This window comes from Giraffa tippelskirchi, chromosome X (assembly GCF_054371585.1).
Source record: "Giraffa tippelskirchi isolate mGirTip1 chromosome X, T2T-mGirTip1v1.2.pri, whole genome shotgun sequence".
NCBI classification, from domain to species: Eukaryota; Metazoa; Chordata; class Mammalia; order Artiodactyla; family Giraffidae; genus Giraffa; species Giraffa tippelskirchi.
The window spans coordinates 19,811,524-19,839,372 of NC_137289.1; the positions used below are offsets into that span (position 1 = coordinate 19,811,524).

Below are 27,849 nucleotides of genomic sequence, written 5' to 3' on the forward strand. Positions count from 1 at the left end.
GTAAGTGAACTTGCAAATCTTTTCTAGACGTGACTTAGCGTAAGGTTGAGGAATGAAGCAGCAGAAGGTTGATGTCCTGGCAGGTTCTGTGTATGTAGGAAGAGCACTAGAGGCAAGAAAGCCATCTAGATGATGTCTAGAAAGAATCACTCAGAATTGAGGCCGATTCTGATGACATTCCAAGGCCACCATTATGAATAGCACTTCTGTCGCTGGCTGCGCACGCAGGTGCAGTAGGTGCAGAACAGTCAGGGCTTATGTCCTGGGAGGGGTTTTGTGGGCTCTCAAGTGTATTCCTCCCTCCATAGTGCTTCTGCCTGAGAGTTGAATATGCAACTGTCTTCCTCCAGGGCTTGCCAGTGTTTTTGTTTTTGAAATGACCAATAAAGGGAATCTTTTCTTCTTTGTGAACCTCTTTCCAGGGAACAACAAAGAACAGCAAAGGAGTGCTCTTTTCTGTTTTATTTGTGCATTAAAAAAAAAAAAAAACTGGTTACAATACTAGAGGGCGAAACTATGAATTATGGTTTTGTGCCCAGTGATCAAATATCCTCAGCCTAGGGAACACCATAATACCCGAGTTGTACAGAAATATCCAAATAGTGCAGAGGAGGTGTTTTTTGGATCAGATTTATGTGTTTATTATGATGGCATGTAGTTTAGTGGACTTAGAGCTGGGAGACTGATTTCTGGGCTACATTGGATGACCTTGGATAAGTCACTTAATCCCTCTGTGCTTTAGGTCCCTTTTCTATTTTTTGAGGCTTAACAAGGCTACAGAAATCCTCTTCTGGGGTTGAAGGAGTGAACTGCTGGCTTCCAGGAGATGTATTCACTCACTCAGCCTGTGTCTCACTTGCTAAAACAGGAGAGGTCATGGAGGGCTTTGTAAGTGCCTTCAGCTCTAACCCTTGCCCCAAGCAGAATGAGATTCCGAATGTGGAAAGTTCCCGGGACAGGAATGTGCAACCTAAGTGCAGTGGGAGGTAAGAGGGCCTGGAACTGGCCTGCCTGCAGGACTATTTTTAGTTCTGGGGCTCTAGGGTGGGTCAGCTCCTTTTCCAGGGTAGTGTTTTAAACTAGAGCTTTGAGTGGCAGGCCCCTCTGGGGAAGCTTTAAATTGGGCCAGGATGGGGTCCCAGTCCAGCCCTGGCTGACGATAGGAAAACTTAGTTGGGCAGCAGTGGTAGGGCAGTTAAAGTTATTTACAAGCAGAGTATCTCAGTTGAGAAACCTGGATTACCTTGGAGCAGTCAGAAAGTGCTTCTTATGCAGTGTGGTTCAGAGAGATGTGACAGAATAGGGCAAGGAGCAAGGACAGACCCAGAGATCCCCGTGTTTTAAAAGCACCTTCGTTCATTAAGTCCAGATTCGGACCATCTCAGCCTGCTTTCTGTGGAGCCCTGTCCCCTTGGAGTTCGTTGTCAGAGAGCTTCACCTGTGGACCTTTATGGTCATGGGAACAGGTTATGTTCATCCTGCTGATTGTCAGTGGTGATTAGAACACTTTTTAGGCTTTTCTTACCTTAATTGCAAGTGATTTGGCCTCTATTCTTTTCGATATTAAATAGAGAAAGACCATACTATATTAGACCTGAAGCTAGCCCAAAACTTAAGTTCGTTGCTTGGACACAGTTTATGAAGTTGGTTCTAGGGACTTACCTCCGTCCTGCTAGGCTGGCAATGAGAGTAGATTAGCCATTCTGGCAGTGGTCCTGGGAAGAATGTTTTGCTTTACTATCACTGCTTCAGTCCTCTACCCTTTGATAGAATGGGAATCGTTTTCTGTTTGTCTGTGGTAGAAGTTTAAAATTCGTTTCCAAAGCACAAGTCTGCAAAGGGGCTCCATTTATTTGTCTAGAAATGTCCCCCCATTAGCCTCGGCAGGCCTCCAGCCTTGCAGACGTAATGGACCGAAAACTCTGCTAGTTTCCAGATTTTGGCATTCATACATTGAAATGTACAAACTGAACCACCCCCACAGAGGTAGACAAAACTGTAGTCTCATAATTTACAAAAATACAGCTACTCTGTTTGGCCTGCTACCATATGCAGAATGAAGAAGTTGCCTTTGAACTCAGAGAAGTGGGCTTGGAGATGAGAAAGTACACTGCCGAAGGAATTCAAAGTGATCAGGAGATCTACCTAAGAACCTCTAAGGACTTGCATTGACTAAGAAATCAGAGATTTAGTCTGAAGGCCGTTTCCAGCCCTCCTATTCATTCACACATTTATTGAGAACTCAGCCAGGTACTGTGGCCCTAAGGACACTCAGGAGAATAAAAGAAACTGTTGACTGTGAGAGGAGCATTAAGTCTAGGAGCTCATTTGGGGGCCGATGTTCCTCAGCACTGCCCTCCACTGGAAGCCCCTGGGTGCCCCTGAGAAGCAGAATCGTGGCAACATAAAATCTTAGAGCTCTTTTGAATGTTAGAGCCAGAGGGGAGGTCAAAAGTCATTTAATATACAAGGTCATTGAGACTAAGACAGCCAGTTACTTGCCCCACTTCACCCAGCTGCCTTTTTGCAGAGCTCGTTCGAGGACCAAGGCTTCTCATCTTTACTGCTCTTTAAATGATACTGTGCTACTTGTGCTCTCTTTTTGGCCTCAATAGAACTTGGGAGACTTAATAAATCCATAGATGTTTGGGAATGTCTCTTAAGACCAACAGGTTGGGAACCACTGAACTGAACCACTGAAAACATGTGTGTGTGCTTTAATGTAATGATAACATTTGGTGCTTTGGTCTTGGAACTTAATGTTATGATCTGAAATGCTTTTAAACTTGAGTCACCTCAGTGCATACCTGATCCATGCGTGCCTTCATTACATACTTTTGACCTGAAATACATAAAGCTGATAAGGACTTGAGAAGGCTGCTCTGATAGCATGTAAACACTTGGAGGGCTGATGAATGTCCTGCTGTATCCTTGCTGTCCAGCTCTTGAGGGATTGCTTCTTAACATTTCATCAGCCAGTCATTTGCCATTTCTAATCTTACCGTCTAAAAAGCACACCCTCTAACCTAACATCCAGTACAGGATGTTGCTCCATCTTTTTGCAGGGAAAAAGCATGTGAAACAGCTGCAACTATTTAGGAAAGATGAGTAATGCAGAAAATAGTGCATATTTGCAGGTTTTAACAGACTTGTTTCCTTTTCTAACAAAAAATAAAGGAAAATAATCAGAGTCTGTAGGTTTGGAAGACTTTTGAAAATAAAATCACTCTAACTTTGGTTTATTAAATGATGGAAATTCTTAGGATTTTCATGTTCTGAAGAGATTTACCACTCAGTGTTTCTATTAAACATCAGAATAAAAATGGAGTAATTTGAGTATGAGAGATCAGTAAGTCAGAGGGTATTCTGGCAAGAAATCTCAAATTCAACAGGCTTTCCAACAGATGGTTTTGACGTGGAAGCTTGGTAGGATATTGTTATAATTGCAATGGAAATGGGTAGGGGTGGGTTGGTGGAATTAGACTCCGAGCTCCTTTAGGGCAGAGAGTATGCTCATTTTTTATCCTCACCATCTGGCACCATGCCTGAAATACACTGGGGCCCCAATAAATGTTCATTGAGTGACCGGAGAAGGAAAACTGGTGGAGATAGGTACAGCAAGCAAGGTAGTGGTGAATGACTAATGATACCAGGATAAAAAGGGGAAGTGTTAAAAATTAGGTGGAAGCCACAGGTTGTATCTACAGGCAGTCACCAAAACTACAGTTGAACTAGAATGAGAGATTAAGAAAAAACAAACTGGGGATGTTGAAAAAATTAGTTATTTGTCTTTGGGGCTAAAATTCTGCAACTGTGATCAGGGAAAAAGCTCAGCTCAGCAGCCTGAGTAATGAATAAAAAAAATTTTTCAGAATGAAAATAAATCAACAAGCTCTGTGACTCTCCAGTGAAAGGCCAATTGCTGCCTCCTAGCATCTTTAAGAATGACATTTTACCCACCCAAGCCATTCTCCTCTAAAATTAATTGATAATGTTTGCCTTAGTAGTATCTCTTGTTAGAGAATGAGACTGCGTTAAATTTCTTACTCAGGTTTTAGCTGTGTAAGAAGCAGTGGATATTCTTAGATTTTCAACAGCATTCATATCTGGATATCTTTGGGATAATTTGTGTTCTGATCCGGAAACTTGATTAGGTGTTCCTTTTACCATTTCTGAAAGATGTGATTCACATGAGAGTTATTAAAAAACGAGGAGAGTGTTAATCTGATTCTTATTTACTATTTCATTCCAGTTTTACAAGTGTGTGTGTGTGTGTGTGTGTGTGTGTGTGTGTGTGTGTGTGTGTGTATGGAAGTTCAGAATGCTCTGGCTAAATTCTAGGATGAAAACAGGAAGTAGTAACTATATTTAAGTGTTTTCTTATTTGAGGGATTAAAACCCATGTTTTGGAGTTTGTTCTGTTTTGGTCATCACTCCCAATTTAAATGTCATTGTTGTTTTCTGGTGGCCAGAGCAGCTTGTGGAGACCGATAACTTGTGTTAAATTTGTATATGAGGCCATTTCAGATGGTATTCTTAACTCTAAGATGTCTCTGGATGGCATTCAGCATACTCTTTGGCCTATATGACTGATTCAGTAATTCCACTCCTAGGTACATACTTAAGAGAAATGAAGCCTTTTGGGCAGACAAAAGAAAAACAAAACATGTAAATTTGGGGATTACTGAGATTTTAGTGTTGTAAAGATGGTTTCCTATTTAATGTTTGTATCTAGTATCAAAATAAAAACCTAATATAATGTTTGTGACAACACTATCCACAGTTGGTTGTCACAAGGTGGAAACAACCTAAATGTCCATCAACGGATGAATGCATAAACAAAATACAGGCCTACCTCATTTTATTGTGCTTTACTTTATTACACTTCACCAATTCTTGCGTGTGTTTTTTTTTTATACAAATTGAAGGTTTGTGGCAACCCCGCATGTTGACTAATCTGTCAGTGCCAAGTTGCTCATTCCACCTCTCTGTCTCACATTTTGGTAATTCTCACAATATTTCAGACTTTCTTTATATTTGTTATGGTCAGTAGTCTTTGTTACTATTGTAATTGGTTCTGGCATTTTTTAGCAGTAAAGTATTTTAAAATTAAGGTCTGTACTAAAGAAGGAATGTAGAATTGAGGCATGCTACAGTGTAAACATGGGGTTCCTGGTTGCTCAGGCGGTAATTCAGTTTATTGTGGTGGTCTGGAACCAAACCTGCAGTATTTCTGAGATATTCTTCTTTGCTATATCCATACAATGAAATATTCTATAGCCACAAAAGGAAATACTATATAGCCACAAAGAGGAATGAAGCACTGATACATGTTACAACACAGAGGAACCTTGAAATCTTCATGCTTTGTGAGAAAAGCCAGTATAGAAAGACTGTATATTGTATGATTCCTTCTATAGGAAATGTCCAGAATAGGTAAATTCATAGAGTCAGAAAATAGATTACTGGTTGCCTAGGGCTGATGTATGTAGGCAGTTGGAGGGGGGAGAGTGATGGTGACTACATAATAGGCATGAGATTTCTTTTGAGGGTGAGGAAAATGTTTAGAATTAGATAGCTGTGATGGTTGCCAAACTCTATGAACATACCAGAACCCAGTGAATTGTACACTTGAAATGGGCAAAGTGTATATTATGTGAATTATATTAGAATTTTTAGAAGTTGGTGAGGTGGTTGTGGAAAGAAGCATGTTCGTGTCATGTCTGATCTCCAGTTCTCCAATGGCTAATGTCAGGGTTCACCTGACTGATGGGATTCAAGAATTACAACCTGGACCACAGGAGACCAGAGTTCCAGCCATAACCAGATAAGTTGTGCCCCCTTGCATACGTTCATCCACATTGGCAGGGAACTTCATTTCCTCTTCTATAGACTGAGGAAACGCGATCACAAGATCATTAAGTCCCTTCTAGTTTTTAGCACATGGAAACTTTGATGGCATTACTAACATACAAGCTTATTTCACCGTTTTCCATTCCCAGAGAATGAAGGGTGATGTTGAGAAACGAGCAGTGGGAAAAACAGCATCTCTTTTTTCATAATAAAAGGATTGAGGATGTCTGGAGAAGAGTGAAAGAAAAGGAACTTGGCTTAGTCTCTTTGAGCTGCCATAACAAAAATACCATAGATTCGGTGACTTAACAGAATTTTTTTCTCACAGTTCTGGAGGCTAAGACCATGGTGGCAGCAGAGACTAGTGAGTGTCTAGAGGCAGTGTCTTGGAGAAGAAAATGGCAGCCTACTCCAGTATTCTTGCCTGGAGAATCCTGTGGATGGAGGAGCCTGGTGGGCTGCTGTCCATAGGGTGGCATAGAGTCGGACACGACTGAGGTGACTTAGCATGCATGCATGCATTGGAGAAGGAAATGGCAACCCACTCCAGTATTCTTGCCTGGAGAATCCCAGGGACAGAGGAGCCTGGTGGGCTGCCGTCCATGGAGTCGCACAGAGTCGGACACGACTGAAGCAACTTAGCAGCAGCAGAGTCGGTGTCTAGTGAGAGCCCCTGGAGTATTTTTGTAAGGTCCTTTATCCCATTCATGAGGGCTCCACCCTCATGACCTAATCACCTCCCAAAGGCCCCACCTCCAGATACCATCACATTGCGGGGTTAAGTTTCAACATAGGAGTTTGGGGGGTGGAGGTACACAAACATTCAGCCGATAGCAGAGCTATATGTTTAAAAAAACAAATATGATTTTTCAGACTGTTAGGCAAGGGAACGAATGTCCAGGTAATTCATATTAGTGATCCAGGCCAGGAGTTGACAATAATTTACCCATGCACTCCTTGGCCTCTGTCATGGCATTCCCAGCTCTCGGTCATGCCTCAGTTTTCTGTCCCTCATCACCATTTGTTTTTACCAATAGGAGCATCGTCTCTGGCACACACACCCCCAAACTCCTTCTGCCTTTAGGCTGGCTTGCCTGACTTGACTTACCTGTTATTTGTTTTATTTATTTATTTTTGGCCAAGGGGCCTGTGGGATCTTAGTTCCCCCACCAGGGATGGAACCCACACCCCCTGCAGTGGAAGCACAGAGTCTTAACCACTAACCCTGACTTACCTGTTCTTTGTAGTAGGAGGCAGCTGTGCAGATCCACAGCAGCACCCATTCATCGCTCTGAGAGGAAGCAAGGAGTGTACAAGCTTTTTCTAAAAAGTCATCATTGTGGAGGTTTTCAGGAAATAAAGCTTGTGTGAGCGAGCCATCCCAGAGGACTGTTTTCAGGACATCTCTCATCTAGGATGCTCGTTCCCCTCAGAAATGCTGGCAGCATGTAGGCTTTTCATCCCTTCTTTAGCAAGGCATTACTCAGTGTCCAAATCAGGGCCCTTTAAAATTGTAAAACTGTTCTGAACTTGTTCTTACCAGCGTAGAACATTCGTATTGTGTTTGTGTTACATGTAGGGTACAGGTATGGCAAGTGACATTTTGGTCCTGGCAGTTTTAGAATGAGAAATAGTGAGTTACTGTTTGCTCCATCTTCTTCCCTTCTCTGTCGTTTTTCTTCATGGTTTTGATTTCCGTATTGTTTCCCTTGTGGTTCAGCTGGTAAAGAATCCACCTGCAATGCGGGAGACCTGGGTTCGATCCCCGGGTTGGGAAGATCCCCTGGAGAAGGGAAAGGCTACCCACTCCAGTATTCTGGCCTAGAGAATTCCATGGACTGTATAGTCCATGGGGTCACAAAGAGTCGGACATAACTGAGCGACTTTCAAATTGTATTTAATTTGTTTAGGGGTCTTTTCCTTGCTGAGTCCTGCCTTGTCACTTGTTCTCTTTTGGGAGAGATGAGCAACTTTTGCATGGGTACTGTAAAATGAATGAATGAGAAAACTTATGCAATTTTGTTTTCCAGAAACTTTGGGTATTTTGGTCTTTGATATTACCCAGGTTTTCTTCCATTTCATTTCCCTGGAGTACTTCAGATAGCAGTGGTGTTTTTCCTGGTGTGAGCAGTGGCTTCTTCTAAAGGCATGTGGTTCAAGAGATTGCTCCACTTCAGGATCTTATTTTTGCTTTCTTCTTGGATGTTTCAAATCAATTTCCTTCACTAAGATCAGGTTGTCTTGAGAGAAATAAAGAATGATCTGAAGTGCAGATAGCAGAGTTTCTCTCCCCAAATTGAGAAAGTAGGTGCTTGAAGAAATAAGCCCACTTTGAGAAATAAACCTTATTTTCATGTTTACTTAACTCTTCTCTTTTCAATCTTCTGGGATTAATATTTTTGGTAATATGAATCAGCTGTTTGATGTCCTTTGAAAGGAAAAAACAGCGCTCTGGTCAGTTGTATCTCTGGTATGGACACCACACTCAGGTGAAAGGAAGAGAAATGTTTTGTTGAAACATAAAATCTAAGGATTTAAATGTATACAAAAGAAGCCAGTTTTCCCTAATGAATTGCCCCATTGATCTCTCTCTGAACATATCTAGAACTTTTTGTGACGCTCTTGAGTTGTAGCCTCAGACAACTGTTGACCTTACCCTTGTGACATTAAAATGTTATGTGTTAGTTGTGTTGCTTCCTCTGAAAAGGAAATATTTGGAGTAACAGATTTTTCTAGATAATTATTCTTTTACACATCAAACAAACTTAAAAAATGTTCTAAACATCTCTGTGAAAATATCTTGGAAATATTTATTCTCTTGCCTAATTAAATAGAATGATAAAAAATTATAATTAATTAGTTAAAGAAGACCCAGGGCCATCATGAAAATAACTTAATAAGTGATATTCTAACGTGGTCATGTCCTTAGGGCTTTTTGAAGGACGAGAACTCTTTGCCCCTAAGCTAAATGGCCCCACACTGTTCTGCCTCTGTTGCTTCTGCCTCCCTTTTCAGCCGTCACTTGAGCTGTCATTGATTTGGGTTCACTCTTTGTCCGTTTTCACCCAAGGCAGAACTGAACGTCTAGAAATCAGACAGCAGCAGCAGAGTGGGTTAAATAGGCAACTGGAATATTTGTGTGCAAAATAAAGCTATGTCCCAGAGGGTGGCTCCAATATTCTACAGTAAATTTCACAGACTCTGTCCCTGCGCCCCACCTCCACCCTCCATCGTTGTTGTTGTTAAAGTCAGGCTTCTCTTACTCACTGGGTTGTCTCAAAAGTTGAAGCAATGTGTACGTGAGAGATTGCTATGCTTCTGGGGTTGTTTATTGAATGAGTTTAATATATGAGGAGACAATAGAAAGAATACTCTTAAAGCCTCTTTTAAAACTTTGGAATTCTGCTTCTCTCTTGTATCTTTTACGGTTCAGTGCCAGTATACAGGAGCACAGGTACATGGTAATGCTTTCTGTTAGCACCCTCCGTAAATTGTATATTCAGGGTCCCATTTATTCAAATGCATATTCTCCTTGCCTCACCAATAAGCTCTGGTTTATTAGGTGAATTTTCTCCTTTGCCAAAATATTTGGTGTTCTGTCTCCTCCATAGGGTTTATTTTTGTAAATATGCAGTGATTTCACCTTTATCATAAAGTTGGCCAGCCTACTTGATACGGAAATGAGCCCTACTGGTTTCTACTTCCCCAGGGTCCCCTTCGGAACCCTTCTTATGAATAGGAATTGCATTGACAAGCACCAGTCTCTCGGGCAGTGGCTGTTTGTAAAGATGGCCTACACATGTTGGCCAAAACAGTTTCACCCTTGAGTTACTTCAAAACTGACTGGTGGATACCATCTGGTCCCAGTGATTTATCTACTCCTGGTTTGTGATTAGATGCATAGCATCGTGTTTACCACTATTTGATCTAGTACCTCTGACCTGCCGAGTTCAGTGTTCTGGTTTGGGAATGCGAACCTCCAAGACAAAGAATTCATTCAGTCTCTCGACCCGTCTCCTTTTTAGCTCTGTGACTGTGATTAAGTGAGTCCTTGGATGCTCTAAATGGCTTCCTCCCTTTGATAGAGAGAAAGAGCCTCTTAGTCTGTTGACTTGGCAATCTCTTGCAAGTTGCTCCTGCCTAATTTTGATTTTGTGTCTAACATGCCTGCCTTTTGGGCTTTTCTCTATACCCAGTCTGGGATTAGCTTTTTGTTTCATCAAAGATAACTTCACTTCTTTTTCACTCTGGCCTTTTAGCCGTGCTGAAATTTCTCTCTTCTCTCTCTCTCTCCAGCCCTCTTCTCAAAATATAAGTGCTTGGGAGCACTTAACTCTGAAGTAACAGGTAAAAGACTCTTCCCCTCACCCCCGATTTTCAAACTAGTCTCCAGACATCTTGCATGTTGTTTACTTTTTGAACTCTTTTTTTTTTTCTCCCTCAATAATGCCTGGTTTTGTAATAGCTTTTTACTCTTAAAATGGGGGGGGAAAATCCATGCGTTGTGTTTTGCACTTTGCTTTTCCTCTCCCCATCAGTTGTTGAATTGCACAGGGCTGTGATCCCCATTACATACTCTTTATCCTGTTCCTCAGTGACTGAGTTCTGTATACTACTCAGGATCAAGGCCAGGGTATCTCAGGCCCCTGTTCTCCCCTCTCTCCCTGCACCACCCCCCACACACTCTGTAGAAACACTTGTTCAGGAAGCATTCTTTCTCTCTCCAAACCTTGCCTATACATCCTGGCAAGTAAATATTATGGTGATGAATTTTCCTTTTCTCACTCATGTCCATAAATCTTAGGCACAATTGTGAGGGGTAATGGAGGGAAATCTATGGTCCCAATCTAAAACCTAGTAGAGGAAGACCTGTTTGACAGAAATAGCAAAGAAATAAAGCGAGTAGAAGGAGGTGATCGGGTAATAAACTGACAGATGCTCTGAGGTCAATATACTCTCATCAGCAACATCAAAAAATCAGCACTTAAATGCACCACAATTGTGCAGGGAGCTGTCATTTCCATCTTTGTTCTCCCTTCCTTTGATGTGATAGGGAATGAATTCCCTTCATCTCAGGGTGAGTTTTTTTTTTTTTCTGGTTTTTATTTGACACACATTTATCCTTACATATTCTAAATTTCTGAATCATCCACCTTTATCTTATAGAGCACAGTGTTCTTTCAACAAAATGATTGGCTCATAAGAAAGAACTGATCATTTGTCAGGATAGTGCACTTAACATGGTACGTACTCCAGGCATGTGTATTCTTTTTTCAAAGTAAGATGCTTATTTTAAGTAAGTGAATAGGAGTGTCTTATTTCAACCTTTGATTTGTATTTGTGAGTGCAGGAGTCCTAGCATGCAAATGATTCATACTTTACATGTAAGAATACTTAGATATTGATGTAGAGTTGAGTTCTCAAAATATTAGGCTAGGCTCTTGCTGGTATTTCACCCTTTTGACCTGAAATAATGTCAACTTCATATGAATCAACCTTTATTATTTTGGTTTTTTATCTCCAACAGTATAACAGAGTCATTTTAGAACTAAAGAAAAGGTTCTCTAACCTGTAATCCCAAAGTGATATTGCTATAGCCTGAATTTTTACCAAGGGATAGTCTGTGTTTTGGCTAAATAAAGCTAAATTGCTGTTTTTTTCTGTAATTTTTAGAAATAATGATTCCTAAGCCTAATAATAGTAGCTGTATTAGTAGTAGCAGCAGTAATAATCACAACAGGAAAATACTCTTCCTTTAATTAAATATAGTTGAACCCCAAGGCATAGAAAGGATCCCCCTTCTAAGAAATATACAGCCATTCCTCGAGGTGAGGGGTTTATGGTTACAAGATTCCCCGGGAAACCAAAATCCACAGCACATCCTAGCACATCGTTCCATATGCTTTAACTCATCTGTATATTATTTATAATACCTAACACAATGTAAATATTATATAAAGAGTTGCTGGACATTGAGTGGGCTTCAGCTTTTGAAATGTCCTTTCCTCACTACACTGAAATTGATTCCAGAATATGATTGAAAATCTTGAACTGTGGTAACGCAGAAACTGAAGCTCCAATACTTTGGCCACCTGATGTGAAGAGCTGACCCATTGGCAAAGACCCCGATGCTGGGAAAGATTGAGGGCAGGAAAGAAGGGGGCAACAGAGGATGAGATGGTTGGATGGCATCACCGACTCAATGAACATGAGTTTGAGCAAGCTCTGGGAGATGGTAAAGGACAGGGAAGCCTGACGTGCTACAGTCCATGGGGTCACAAAGAATCAGACACGACTGAGGGGATGAACAACAACAATGCATATGATCTTGTAACATTGGTGGTAGTTTGGGATCATGCTACCTTGACACAGAGTTAGAATGTAAGATGAATAGCATTGAAACATGTAGATTATCACATGTGAAACAGAGCACCGTTCGATGTTTGATGCATGAGACAAATGCTCAGGGCTGGGGCAATGGGATGACCCAGAGGGATGGGATGGGGAGGGAGGTGGGAGGGGGGTCCAGGAAGGGGAACACATGTAAACCCATGGCTGATTCATGTCAATGTATGGAAAAAACCACTACAATATTGTAAAGTAATTAGCCCCCAACTAAAATAAATAAATTTATTAAAAAAAATAAATACATTTTATTTTTCAAGTGAAAAATAAAAATAAAAATTTTCAGGTGCACAATTTATGGTTCTATGAAAAGGGACAAGGAAAGCTATTTCCTGTTCATTATTTCTAGTTACCAATACTCATTTAAGTACACTAAAATGTTTTCTAATTCAAACAGATAAGCGCAGTGTTATCTTTAAAAGAGATGGACATTTAATGTCACTTGGCATTTGTTTTCATCCTCAAAGACAGTTTAAAAAATTGCCTCTCTTGGGTTACTGTGGGATCCGGAAAAACTACGAACTTGCACAAATATATGTGTGTCTGCAAGAAGGTTACTTTAGTTTTATTTTCCTTTGAAGTACCTTTAAGTATATTGTTAAAATATATCCTGAACCACATACCATTGTTCATTTTTCACATAGTATAAAACATCTTCAAGGAGAGGAGCCGAAAACAAGTACATTAAAGTGACATACTCTTTGCTGGCAGAAAGTCCCAGTATGAAACTGGGTCCTTGAATTTTCCAAAGGAGACTGTATTTATTGCCCTTCTTTTCTAAGAGGGGCCATTTTAATAATTTTGCTATCACTTCAAAGACTTTTCACAATAATTATAGCCAATAATTGCAGTAGTAATGCAGTATGCCATCTGCAGACTCTGTGTAATGGAAACTAAAGAGAAAAACATGTCCCTCTGTTTGATGGGAGTTACCGTGAACTTGAGACCCTGGTGCCAGATTGTCACCAGCATCAGTTTTAGGTGGCCCTCCTAATACTCAGCCCTGGATCCTATACCACTTTCCTTTTCTTTTTCTTTCCCTGAACCCATTTCTCTTTAGTTCTTGCTGTCTCTCTCTCTCCTACCCCGGCCACCAGCACCTCCCCCACCCCTCTTAGCTGATGGATCACCTTCTCAGACTGGAGGAGTAATTGGAACTTCTTTGGGGTCAGATATTTGATCAGATCAGTTGCTTTATGAGTGAGTAGTTGGCCCATGGCCCCAAAGATTTATGGAAAGCAAGTTGTATATTGAAATAATGAAACAGATGCTTACTCTGCCATTGCTCCAGGCCGTGGAAAGCTGTTTGATGCTTTGAATTTGTGAACATCCGGCCTCCAGACTGTGTCCTGGCCAGATTCAGATCCTGATGCTCTGGTGGCTCTCTGAGATCCTGTGACAGACACTGTTCTTTAGTGACTCCAATGGCAGCTCTAGGGCAGGAACCTTCCTGTCCTCTTTGAGGCTCAGACCAGAATGGCCTCTCTGCTTTCATCCCCACCCAAAGCAAAAAATGGGAAGAGGAAACCCCTTTATACCTAGTTTTCTGACAGTTCTGCAGGAAACAGGGCCAGGCCACCTCCAATGTACTAGTTGCTTTCTGGAACATTCATATCTATCTCTGTGGCCCTGGATCTGGCAGGCCTATATCTGAGGACGTTCAGGAATTAAATAGGCCTGTGGGGACTTGAACACAGAGCAAATGACTGTTTTTTCTCTTTTCCTTGTCACTTGCTGGCAAGGGCAATCACTTTTGCATCTTCTTCTGTAAGGAAGTAAATTTTTGTTTGTGTCATAAATAAGTAATCACGTTAATCCGTTAATTTAGTGCCCAAGATCGGCCCTTATTTTTCCCTTCTCTGTGATACTTAAACCAGAGGAAAATGGTAGGTGACTGGCATGGCAGCCCAGCCGAAGAATTTCCTAATTGATACCTTCATTTAACTACCTTTTTATTGGAGTTTCAGAGCCCAGAACAAACAGGGATTTTTCCTAGCATGGTAGAAAGGAATTGTGTAGTATCTCAGTTCCTTTGCTGTTTGGTGTGTCAGTCACTTGAGGGCAGAGAAGCTCCTCTCCTGAGACCACAGCAGCAAAAATTGAATGGGGTATCACACCAGTGATTTATTGACTACTGGATATTAAGGTTAGGGAAGTTCATCATCAGGGGATCAGGTTTAGATTCACAGACTTCTCAAAAATCAAAGCACGAACATTGTCTGAAAGATGGAGTTTTAAAATTAATTTAAGTGGTTAGTGACCTGATTTGGCAAGCTGAATAGCTAAAGCATTTGTGTGAAGCTTTTCCGTTGTGGATTTTGCTTTATTAACCAAGAAAGGCAGCAGATCTTTAAGGAATTTGCTCATTGCAAGATTTTGCTTTGAGTCTAAACTAAATATCTTCTGTTACTGTTGAGGACTCAAAAAATGGCCACAGCGTATCTGGCAATGTATTATATATGAGCATGTAACTCTCTCCCCGCTTGTCCAAGGGACGTACTATAAGGCACATCTCTTGAAGCCTCAGTGTAAGATGCATGAGTTGTGGTGGATTTACCTGGGATAGAATCACCTCCTCTCCTGTCTTTTGAACTTGAGTTGTTTCTAGAGATCAGAAGACCACAGAGATCTTTTGGGGAGAGGATGGAGAAGTGGAGTAATTCAGAATATACAGTAAGAGGGAGAGAGAAAAGCCTATAGAACAGCAATAAAGTCCACGTCAGATTATCTTGTCATTTTCAAGAGGGTGGATCCCAAGCATTTTACCTTCTCTGCACTGAGGAGTGGCATCTGGCATGTAAGACACACTGGGTAAAAGTACTAGATTAAGCACCCCAAATTTTTTGTGTTGCCAAATTGGGCCAAAGGTTAGTTTTGAAGAAGTGAGTCAATACTTTGATATAGACTTGGGAAAAATTTTAGGACAGGGTTCCATTTCCAGATAATCTCTTGAGGTGGACTGGTTGAAGTAGTAAATATACTGAATTTTCTAATTCTAATGAACAAACAAAATATAATTAATCAACAGGTCTGAGCCTAAAGGAGAGATTCTGAAAGGTGAGATTGGGGAATTGGATGGTGTCAAGAAGACAGTCATTAGAATAAATAGGGAGCTGGCCATTAAAATAAATCCCAGTTGTACCTGGGATGCCTCACTTATAAAGACAGGCAGGGAGAAGATATAATAAAGAATGGGACCATTGAAAGTTAAGCAAATTTAATCTTCTAGGAAGGCCAAGATCATTTCTATAAGTGGAGTCTCTGCTTGACTAATGACCTTGTGTTTTACCAGAGACTAAAGCATATGTGGATAAAGGGAAACCAGTGAACTTGATCTATCTAGGCTTTCAAAAAGCTTCTCCTGGGATTGCACGGCAAGCCAAGGCAACGTAAAATAACTGGCATCACCATAGAATTGTGGGAGTGTTTCACCAAGTACTACGATTGGCTTAGAGGCAGGATGCAGAGGGTTAGGGATAATAAGTCAAGTCTCTGTATAGCTACATTAAAGTGGCATTCTCTCCAAAATTAGGATGGAGAAAATTTTGCTTAAAACTCTAGTAAATGGCCTAGAAGAGGAAATGTACTTTACTTGTGGCAACAAAATGGGAATGAATTCTAGGGGTCCGTCCCAGGGGTGGCAGGCCCAGGTGTTAGGATACTAGATAATGGTGAAGAGGGTTTTTTTGTGGGTTGGGGAAAACCCTCCAAACGAAGGCTCTGCCTTTCTTCCATATGCCTGTGCTAAGGTGTGCTAAGGCTGAGTTTTTCTCTCGTGTTATAAAATGAACCCCTATTGAACTGTGGTCCATGCCCATGTCCATGGGAATGGAGACCAAGAATCCTTACATGCAGATCTGTAGTCGCTCAGGCATGTCTGACTCTTTGCAACCCCATGGACTGCAGCACGCCAGGCTTCCCTGTCCATCGCCACCTCCTGGAGCTTGCTCAAACTCATGTCCATTGAGTCGGTGATGCTATCCAACCATCTCATCCTCTGTCAGCCCCTTCTCCCCTTGCCCTCAGTCTTTTCCAGCATCAAAGTCTTTTCCGATGAATTGGCTCTTCATACCAGGTAGCCAAAGTATTGGAGCTTCAGCTTCAGCATCAGTCTTTCCAATGAATATTCAGGGTTGATTTCCTTTATCATTGATGGGTTTGATCTCCTTGCTGTCCAAGAGACTCTCAAGAGTCTTCTCTAGTACCACAGTTTGAAAGCATCAATTCTGTATTAGGGTAACCTGTAACTTACTGTGACCCTTAAGAAGAGTTTTGTGGAAGTGGATTTTAAGGGTTGTAATGAAGTACAAACTAATCTATTTCATTGATATCTGGCTAGAATTTTTAATGTATTTATTTATTTATTTGCCTGCATCAGGTCTTAGTTGTGGCATGTGGGATCAATTTTCCTGGCCAGGGATTGAACCTGGGCCCCCTTCACTGGGGAAAGTGTCCTGGCTAGAATTTTAAAGACAGGTTCATGTGGCTTGAAATCTGTTGTTAGAGAATAATTTTTCTTTATGTGAATCAGTGAACTTTGTTATCATTCATAGTAAAAGCATTCTAAATAGCCATTTGGAGAAATATCCTTGGGTGAATTCCTAATGAATGACTATGTTCTTTAGGTATATTTTCACTAGAAAGTAGATTTACTGAAAACCTATTCTCACACTATTCTGGAGAGAGGAATTTTAGGTATGTCTTGAAAAGGGGTGAGTAAAGAGAAGCTTAGGAGGGTTTTTATTTTTCTAGTTACCCAAGCTGAAAAGAAGCATGGAAAAAAAGAGAGAAAATAATGTTAAAAATATACATGACCCACACGACCTGTGACATGTCTATAAAACAAAAGGTATTAATATTTGTATTAGATCAAGTGTCTGGTATTGATAAGCCTCCCCACCTACTACATTTTTTAAAATAAACTTTTAATTTTGTATCGAGGTATAGCTGATCAGGGTTTCCCAGGTGGCTCTAGTGGTAAAGAATCCACCTGCCAGTACAGGAGACAAAAGAGACACGGGTTCAGTCCTGGGTCCAGAAGATCCCTGGAGGAGAGCATGGCAACCCACTCCAGGATTCTTGCCTGGAGAATCCCATGGACAGAGGAGCCTGGCAGGCTACACAATCCATAGTATTGCACAGAGTCGTATATGACTGAAGCGACTTAGCACGCACACACACATAGCTGATCAACAAACAATGTTGTGATAGTTTCAGGTGAACAGTGAAGGGACTCAGCCATATGTATCCATTCTCCCCCAAACCCCTTTCCCATCCAGGCTGCCACATAACATTGAGCAGAGTTCCATGTGCTATACAGTAGGTGATTGTTGGTTGTCCATTTTACATATAGCAGTGTGTACCTGTCCATCCCAAACTCCCCAAGTATCCATTCCCCCCATCTTTCCCACCAGCAGCCATAAGTTCAGTCTCTTAAGTCTGAGTCTCTTTCTATTTTGTAAGTAAGTTCATTTGTATCATTTCTTTTTAGATCCCACCATATAAGGGATGCCCACCAACTGCATTTTTCTCCTACACATGGAAGAAAGTTGGTACCCAGATGTTGACCCAGATGAGTGGGAAATAATAGGGAAAATCGCTCCCTATTAGAAGTGTGGTGTTCAATCAGCCCCAGGGAGGAGGGGGAAAGGAATATAGCCAGTGTTCTTTCTGAGGATGCCTTCTTCCTTGCCTTTCTCTGAGGTCTGATGCGCTTGCCTGCAGGAGACTGCTCACAGAGACCATCTTAAGACTTACACTAGGGGTGCAGAGAAAGGACAAGACGCTGCTGGCCAGCATCGCCCCATCCTGAGAATCCCCATCCTGAGACTTCTCTGAGCCTGGTCTTAGAGATGTCTGAGACCTTTGTACTGTCTTAGAAATGGCCCTCCCGAGGCCTTGGTCTGCCAGGAATTCAGACACATGATGTGGGTACATAAGTTCCAGAAAGAAGTACCATTGGGCACCAAAGAAAAAATGTTCCAGCCAGTAGTGTTTCCTCTCTAGGCTACTTTTTATTTGTAGTTGAATATGAAATAGGCATATTTGGTCTCAGGAATTCTGTTAAATGATGAGCCCAATGGAAATGATAGATTAGTATTTGCAAGAAACTCTGAAATGATGCTACCCTAGGTATGTGCGCCTGACTCATTGACATGAAAGTTCTTTGTTACTTGCAAAACAAGTAAGAGACCTCCTTCTTTTCCTGCCTCCTGCTCCCCCTCCCCTGATCTAAGATCCCCAATGCATTTCAGTGAGCCTTTTATTAGAAACGATTGCTTATGTGGTATTTACTGGATCCTCAGAATTGTTGAAGAGATTTGGGTTAATTGCCAGCATTATTATTCCTGTTGAGTCCTAGATCTGGATGAAGTGGTTGGAAATGTGCAAAATAGATGCAGTCACTGTGGCTGCTCTAAAGTAATGGTAACATAAGGTCAAAGTATGCATTTCAGGCCATTCACTCAGTTTGGTTGATGTGCCTTACTTTAGTAAACCTTTGGTACAGTTAAAATGGGGTTTTAAGATTGTCAGATAAAAACTTAGGTTCATAATTTGCTTATCAGTATAAAGCAATAAAAAGCCCTGCTTGATTTCAATCTGGAGTGGGTTTTAAAGCTGTTGCAAGCTCCCTGAAAGTGTGGAGTTTGAAAGTAGCAACCCTAACTCTTCCAACTACACTTATATGAAGTATTCTTAGAAAAATATAATAAAACTGACGTTTGAAATGTATGTGTTTCTGATTGGCTTTCTAGAGTACCTTGCAGGATTAGTGGACCTAAAAATAATTGGCAGCTAAGCCCTCCAGAGCTATATTTTGGCAAGGTTTTGCAAAATGCTCACTAGCTGCCTTTCTCCTACTGATTGGTAGGTGATCTCAAATCATACATCTCCATAATGACTATAATTTATGTGCTTTATTATTAAGGTTTAGGTCAAGTGACTTCAGGCTTTGGATGTGCACAGCACTTTACTTGCAGGCATTTCATTGCTGCTTTGCAAGGGAGGAAGGATGGGTTAATATATACATTCCCCTGCCCCCCTGGGATTATTAAAACCTTTCGAGATTTTGTTTCTTTGTTCCCATGAAGCAGAGCATTGTATATTCCTCCTGGGGTTCTTAGGTAGCCTGGAGGGGCTGGAGTTATACAGCAACCTGTGTTTTAGCTCACTGTGTGGCTCCATGAATTTAGATCGAAAAAGTGAGCAGAAACTATTTTGGTAACCCTTGAGACCAATGGCTAGGAATTGTTTACTTCAGAACAAATAAAAATTAGGAAAAGAGTAAAGTAGCAATTGAGGGATTAGGAAAATTACCCCAGCAAATAATAGCTTGATGTGATTCCCCAATCCTAGGATTAAATCAAGTGTTTGATGTAATAGTGATGAAAGGCAACTCCCCCACATATTTATCCTTTTTACTTTGAAAACTGAAGCTTACTTTTTGAAAAAAAAAAAAAGGAAAAAAACTTTATCCTAGAAGTGTTAGATTTACAGAATTTGGGAAGATAGAGCCCAGAGTTTTCCTGTACCCTACATCCAGTTTTTCACATTATTAACATCTTATATTTCTGTGGTACCTTGACACAATTGCTAAACCAATATTGATGCATTATTAACAACCTGTACATTTTTTAAACTAATGGTTTCATTGAGATATGATTTATAACCCAAACAATTCACCCATTTAAAGTATACAATGGCTTTTAATATACTCACAGAATTGTGTTTATCACCAACATCAATTAGAACATTTTCATTATCCCAGAGAGAAATCACACCTTTAAGCTTTAACCCCTTCCTTACTTCTCACTCCTGACCGCCACCCTCCCCCCTCAGCTCCATGCAACCACTTTCTTTCTCTATAGATTGACCTAGGCTGGACATTTCACATAAATGGCATCATACAATATATGGACTTTTGCAAGTGGCTCATTCACTTAATATAATATTTTCAAGAGTTCACCATATTGGAAAACGTTTCAGAACTTCTTTCCTTCTTATGGCTGAATAAGATTTCATTGTTCAGATACATCCCATTGTGTTTATCCATCCATTGTTGGGCATTTGGCTATTATGAATAATGCTGCTATTAACATTTGCATGTAAGTCTTTGTGTGATTTCCTTTGTGTGTTTTCCCCAAATGTGTTTTTCTGTTCCAGGATCCCAGCCAGGGCACCACATTACATCTTGTCATCATGTCTTCTTAGGCTTCCAAGGCTTTGCTTCTGAAGGCCCTTTAGATAAATAAACATCTGTACTTACTTGTCATCAGTTCCCTATCACTTATGCATGCCACTCAACTCCTAATTGATAATGCTCTCTTTTCTGGCTATCTTTATTCCCCCAAATTCCACTTCCAATAAGAAATTTCCCCGTAATAGCTGGAAGAAAGAAGATGCCCCTCTTCTAGGCCCTCTCCCCCACAAAGTACAAGTCATCAATGAAGTCTCTTCCTGGAGAACTTTAGTAGCTTATCAGTAGAATAGATGTTCTTCATTTCTGTCTTGGTTTTATTATTGCACTATATTCATAATGCTTCCCCCTTTACAAAGGGCTCAGCCTCCAGAGGGTAAGTGACTTTCCCTAGAGCTTACAGTGAATCATGTAGGGCTGAGACTCAAACCCATATTTCCAACTCCCTGTATCAGTCTTCTTATCCCCAGACTACCATTAGACCTGCAGAATGAAAGACTCAGATAGTATCAAGTATTTGGAAGTTTTTAAAATTCACTTCTTTAATACTGCTTGTCAAGAGCTACGTTTTCATAAGCCTCACCAAGGAGGTGAAAGAATTATATACTGAGAAATATAAAACACTAATAAAGGAAATTGAAGATGATTCAAAGAATTGGAAAGATATTCCATGCTCTTCGATTGAAAAAATTAATGTTGTTAAACTGGCCAAAAAGCGATCTATAGATTTAATGTGATCACTATCAAATTACCCATGAAATTTTTCACAGAACTAGAACAAATAATCTTGAAATTTACATAGAAGCACAAAAGATCCAGAATTGCCAGTGGAATTCTGAGGAAAATGCACAAAGCAGGAGGCATAACCCTTTCAGACTTCAGACAATTCTACAAAGCTACACCTATCAAAACAGTGTTGTATTGGCACAAAAACAGACATCTAGATCAGTGGAACAGAATAGAGAGCTCAGAAATAAACCCACACACTTAGAGACAATCTTCAACAAGGGAGGCAAGAATACACAATGGGGAAAAGATGCTCTTCAAGTCGTGTTGGGAAAGTTGGGCAGTACATGTAAATCAGTGAAGCTAGAATACACTCTTACAACATACACAAAAATGACAAGATACCATAAGACTCCTATAAGAAAATATAGGCAAAAGATTGTCTGTCATAAATTGTACCATTGTTAGGTCACTCTACCAAGGCAATAGAAATAAAGAAAAAATAAACAAAATGGGACCTAATCAAATTTACAACTTTTCCACAGCAAAAGAAACCATAAACAAAACAAAAAGACAGCCTACAGACTGGGATGTATATTTGCAAATGATGCAACCTACAAAGGCCTAATTTTCAAAATATGCAAATAGCTCCCACAATTCAATAACAAAACCCCCAAACAACCATTTTTTTTAAAAAAGGACACAATACCTAAATAGACATTTCTTCAAAGAAGACATACAGATGGCCAACAGGCACATGAAAAGATAGTCTACGTTGCTAGTTATTGGGTAAATGCAAATCAAAATTACAATGAGGTCTCACCACACCAGTCAGAATGGCCATCATCAAAAAATCTACAAACAATAAATGCTGGAGAGGGTGTGGAGAAAAGGGAACCCTCCTACACTGTTAGTGGGAATGCAAATTGTTATAGTTACTATGGAGAATAGTATGAGGGTTCCTCAAAAAAACTTAAAAAAAAACTACCATATGACCCAGCACACCTACTCCTGGGCATATATTCAGAAAAGATAACTCCTAAAAAGATACATGCACCCCAGTGTTTATTGCAGCATTATTTACAATAGCCAAGACATGGAAGCAAAGTGAGCATCAATAGACTGTTGGTTTAAGAAGTTGTGGTATTTATATATAATGAAGTATTACTCAGCCATTAAAAAGAATGAAGCAATGCCATTAGCCACAAATGGACCTAGCGATTAACTAAGCCAGAACGAGAAAGGTAAATACCATATGATGTCACTTACATGTGGAATCTTAATACAGTACAAATGAACATATCTATGAAACAAAAAGAGACACAGATGGAGAACAAACTTGTTGTATTCGAGGGGAAGGAAGGACTGGGAATTTGGGATTAGCAGATGTGAACTATTATATGTAAGATGGATAAACAACAAGGTTGTTGCCTGTATAGCACAGGGAACTATATTCAGTGTCCTGTGATAAATTATAATGGAAAAGAATATACATGTATGTGGGAGTGTGTGTGTGTAACTGAGTCACTTTGCTCAATAGCAGAAATTAAATACAACATTGTAAATTAACCATACTTCAATACAATTAATAAAGCAAAAAGCTAAGTTTTCTCCAAATTCCTTTCTGCTTGAAAGGCTTTTGCAAAATCAAAACCTCTTACATTGGCAGTTTTTCTAAGTACTTTCCAGTCGGTTCTTCTCAAATGCCCCTCACTGCAGTGCTCACCCTTAGGGTGCAGTTTGTATATTTGTTATTTACCAAAGGCATTTGATTTGCTTCTTGAGTAAAATCAGTGTGGCATCAGAGAATGTCTGCTTTCCAAATTGTGCTGGCGCAGGCAAGCCTGAGTTTTCTGCATTGTGTCCCATACACTGGCTGCTGTTTCCTCCATTTAGGACTCTGGCAGAGTAATCCTGAATAGACTTATTCTGTCTCCTACAGGTACAGAAAGCTGACACCCTAGTAGTAATTACAAGTATTCCTGTATAACCATCTCCCTCCAAATGTGTGAGAATCAGAGAGACATTTTCTTGCCTTCTAGTTGGAGTTCAAAATGAAATTATAGTTAGAAGTAGTTAGGTTTATAGTACATAGGCTGGGAGCTGGCTAAGAACCTAACCACCATTTTTAACATTTTCTATAGGTAGGTGGGTTATGAGTAATTAGAAGTAAATGGACGTTAGCTGCACCTCGTCTGTACATCAGAGCCAGCTTTGGTGGGAGGAGTAAATGAAATAAAATGAGAAAGCCTAGTTCTGCAGATTCCCTGCTGCAGAGCTGTGTTAAAGGATGGACTGGATTCCTCATATTGAATGCCTGCTTCTTTAACCATTGATTTGAAGTGCTGCAGAAAAAAAAAAAGAGCCAATCCACACTCGGCAGGATTGAGTAGTAATTTATTGCGATTGTCTTTGTTCAGCTTTGAAAAACTAAGGCATTGATATTAGGACTAAGGAGAAATTACATCGAGCTGGTGTGATTGAAAAAAGTTTGGCTCTTTCGAGTGATTTTTTTGTTTTTAATGCCACAGAGTTAGGCTTTAAAAGCACGCTTCATTGACTCTCATCCAAGCCTCTGAGGACAAGGCTAAGGGACCTTTTTTCTTTTGAGGGCCACTGACCCACAAAGAAAAAAACCTAATCAAGGGCCATGTACAAAAAACAACTTAATTTAGGTGCTTCCTTAGAAATCCATAAAGCCTTCAATACACCTGCTTTTGAACTTAAGAACAGGGAACTCTCAACAAGTATAACAAATACAAAAAGTCCTTCAGTTTCTCATTATGTGCTGTTAAAAGAGGTGGAGTGGGCTAAGAGAGAATAGGATGAGAAGAGTGAAAAGGGGTGAAAAGCAGACAGGAGAGGTAAGGGACCAGAAGAAGGCTATGAAGAACACAGCCAGGGTCCCAGAAGCAGGAGGTTAAGTTAGGGACGTGGAGGAGGTAAATGATGGTTGTAGATCATAACCCTGTTTACTTGAACTACTGGATGAACTAAGACTCCCAAGTCTTCTGTGGCTCTAATGCTTCAGGCTTTGAAGCTAGAATTCTTCAGAAAGGACATGTGTCAGAAGCTCCTTTCAGGACCTCACCCCCCTCCTCCCGGCAGTGACTGTCGTCTGCCTGTCTGCTGTCCCTGTACTCTACTCTTTCAGCCTAAAGACCAAATTGTGACATCCTTCTTAAATGAGAAGTATGTAGGATCACCAAGTTTAGAGGAGATCTCCAGTAACAAAAGGCATTTCTCATTCAGACCCAGCATTTTAGAAGCAATCTCCAACAAAGTGGAATGTCTTTCCATCGATATGTATGGCCTGGCTTTGAATCACAGAAATCATTTTTTGGTGTTAAAGTAGAACTATTTATGTTTTAAAAATCAGAGTTGCTAGAGTTCTTACCAGTGTGCAGGGCCGTAATTTCTTCTTCAGATGCACCAAGACTTGTCCCATTTCCTCCCTTTGAACGTCTCATCAATCAAAACTGGTTATGGCACCAAATCCCTAGTAGCCCAAGTATGGTTTGGGATTTAATTCACAAGTGTGTCTTGGGCAGGGCTTCTGGCAAGAATGTCACATTACATTTTCAAGTAACACTTTTTAGAAATGCACACAGATTACATGGTGTATTCAAGGCTCAAATGAGCAGAAGTGGCTCTCTGATGATTTTTAGCCTGTGAAAATCTTAAAAAGTGGCTACTCTCTTATTATAATTCATTTATGTAGTTTTGTACATCCTACGTTCTCATCGTATTTCAATTCATTTTTCTGTGTGGGGTGTGAGTGTGATATGGATTTTTTTTAACACAGTTACAGCAAGTAGTGTAACTTGTACTTGCTGTTGTAATTGGCGACCTTTGCATTATTTTTTGTGTGAAGATTGTGTTGAGGGGGAATCCTCCACCCTAAAACCAGGAGACAACTGAGTATCTCTTTGCTAATTAGATGTCTCAGTACCAAAGACCTGCTGTGAACTTGTTAAGCCAGTGAGGAGGCAGTTTTGTTTTTGGTTGTAACAAGGTGTTTCCAGAAAACTGGGCTTCTTCCACTAATGAGATGTTCGGCAACCTCACAGCTCTAAACTCTTTCACATCCTTCCTTAGCCCTCACCCCACCCCATCCCCACCCCATCCCCACCCCAAAGGTTTCAAAATGGCAAAAGAAGCATTTCGTAGTTTCTGGATGAGGAAGTTATTTGAAGATTTTTTCCCTTCTCCTCTTTAAAGTGAGTAGTGAAAGTGAAGTCTCTTAGTCGCGTCTGACTCTTTGTGACCCTATGGACTGTAGCCTACCAGGCTCCTCAGTCCATGGAATTTTCCAGGCAGAAGTACTGGAGTGGGGTACCATTTCCTTCTCCAGGGTATCTTCCCAACCCAGGGATCGAACCCAGGTCTCCCGCATTGCGGGCAGATGCTTTACCGTCTGAGCCACCAGGGAAGCCATAAGGTTCCTCTTCTTTAAATAGCCCTTTAATGCTACAAACCCGTTTTTGTCTGGCAGTAACACTTTCCCTACTTTTTAATTGCCAGGAAGGAAGAATGATCAGGAATATGTCTGATTATGTAATTATTTGCATCTGTGCAGTTGACAACACTAGTGTTAGTCAAATAAATTGCCAACACCATGTTATCTGAAGTCTGCCCCTGCCACAAGGCTATCTGTCCGAGGTGAAGACTTATTTCCTCTAAGCACCCACAGCCAAGAAGCAGCAGTGGTCGGCTCCTGGCCCAGTTTATGTCCACGATTAGTGTTGTAACACAGATTTTACTCTTCATTCCTCATCCCTTGATTTATTATTCACACTTAACCAGTGAAAGGTTCATATGTCTTCAGTATATGTCTTCCTGAGTTCCTGAGACCTTAGGTCTTTTCAGAACCCTTTTGTCTATCATGGAACATGAATTGCAACAACAGGAGGAACAGTGAAGGTAAATCCTTGTAAACATAGTAGAAAATTATACAAGGGTACCTATACCACACAATTAATATTGGCATAACTGATGTGATGGTACCTGGTGGGATTATTTTTGAGTGGCACAGTATCTCTTGGTCCTTATAAGAGAAAGGCATGGTCTGTTCAAAGGGTAAATTTTGGGTCTGTGACAGAGGAGGAACAAGGCAGGAGTGAAGTTTGGGGTTTATAAAAAAGAAGCTTTCTAGACTCTCACATCCAAACCACAAACAGAATGCTGTTGGTGTAGGGGAGGCAGATGGTTTGTACATTGAGCTGCTATGGAGTGAAGGTGCCTTGGACATTTTCCTTGACTCTTTGAGCTACCTGAAGATTACATTTATTGAAAGCTATTAGTCTGTATTTGGATGAATGAGTGACTACACCATACACAGTCATAAGGGCAATCTTCTAGTGTCTTAACACCTGTACAGAAGATGCTGGACAAGAAAATCTTGACATCTGGGCTTTTGCAGGAATATCACGGACAGAGATGAAGCCAAGCATGCGCACCTGAATCAACCTCTTCCCTCTTGAACTTGATGTCTTATGGTGGAGATTGATTGTCCTACATTTTATCTTCCAGGTGATCATTTGAAAATCTGTCTCCAGGGTTATACCTGCTGCTCTCAAGAGATGGAGGAGAAGTACAGCCTACAAAGTAAGGAGGATTTCAAAAGTGTGGTCAGCGAACAGTGCGATCATTTACAAGCTGTTTTTGCCTCCCGCTACAATAAGTTTGATGGTATGTATTGGAACTTTTGTCTCAGTAAGTGTAGTCATTTGCTTATTTATTTATTTATTTTTAGCCATGTTGCTTGTAGGATCTTATTTCCCTGACCAGGCATTGAACCTGGACCACGGCAGTGAAGTGCTGAGTCCTAACCACTGGATGGCCAGGGAACTCCCTTGAATTCATTTTATACCTTTTAGTCAAGTCACATCCATGAGCTGCCAGTGAAATCTGCACAGTTGCTTCTCCCTGAGCACCCTTCTCCTCTCAGTGCTCATTTTCTCTCAAGATGCTCTCTTTCCTGGATCCCAGGGGCAAGTGAGCCTTACAGCTTTAGTGCTAGAATCCTTCCAGACACACTAGGATCTGTATGGTATGGTAGCCATTATGGAAATATGGTCACAAGAAGCCAAGGAAGAGATTAAAGTTGTTTAAATGCTTTCATTTATTTTCTTGGGTGAACACACAATAGTGTTGTTGACGCAAGTCACTTAAAAAAAAAGCTTTCTAACAAAAAACAGGCATCTGAAAACTTAGCCAAAATAACCATAGATACTCTGCAGATGCTGGACTTCAAATTTAATTTCAAAATGGCTCCCCCAAAGCCAACCAGAATTCCTAGAAATCCTGTAGAACACAGGATTAAAGCTCAACTCTCGAGTGTCCATGCAGCGGCGACCCAGAGGAAGCTCCTGGGCTCTAGTCTTCAGTATACTGGGCTCCATCCAGGGCCTCATTTTAGCTGGAGCTTCAGTAGCTTAGATGGTAAAGAATCTGCCTGCAGTGCAGGAGACCTGGGTTTGATCCCTGGGTTGGGAAATCCCCTGAAGTAGGACATGGCAACCCACTCCAGTGTTCTTGGTTGGAGAATCCCCATAGAGGAGCCTGGTGGGCTCTGGTCCATGGGGTCGCAAAGAGTTGGACACGACTGAGTGACTAACACTTTCAATTTCACACTTGGTCTATCTATGTGACACTTGATCTTAGCC

The 27,849-nt window shown here is 40.8% G+C and overlaps 1 protein-coding gene across 2 annotated transcripts in view; it reads left to right on the forward strand.

The window, feature by feature from the left end:
• Nucleotides 1-27,849, forward strand: part of GPC4 (glypican 4) — a 109,011-nt gene that overhangs the window by 46,461 nt on the left and 34,701 nt on the right. The window contains exons 1-2 of one of the 2 annotated variants that reach the window (XM_081566057.1): nucleotides 10,079-10,200; nucleotides 26,714-26,872. In XM_081566057.1, coding sequence (XP_081422183.1) covers nucleotides 26,764-26,872 — 109 coding nt within the window. In that variant the 5' untranslated portion in view covers nucleotides 10,079-10,200; nucleotides 26,714-26,763. Of the gene's footprint in view, nucleotides 1-10,078; nucleotides 10,201-26,713; nucleotides 26,873-27,849 lie in introns of those variants that run through there. The other variant, XM_081566056.1, reaches the window with a different exon arrangement.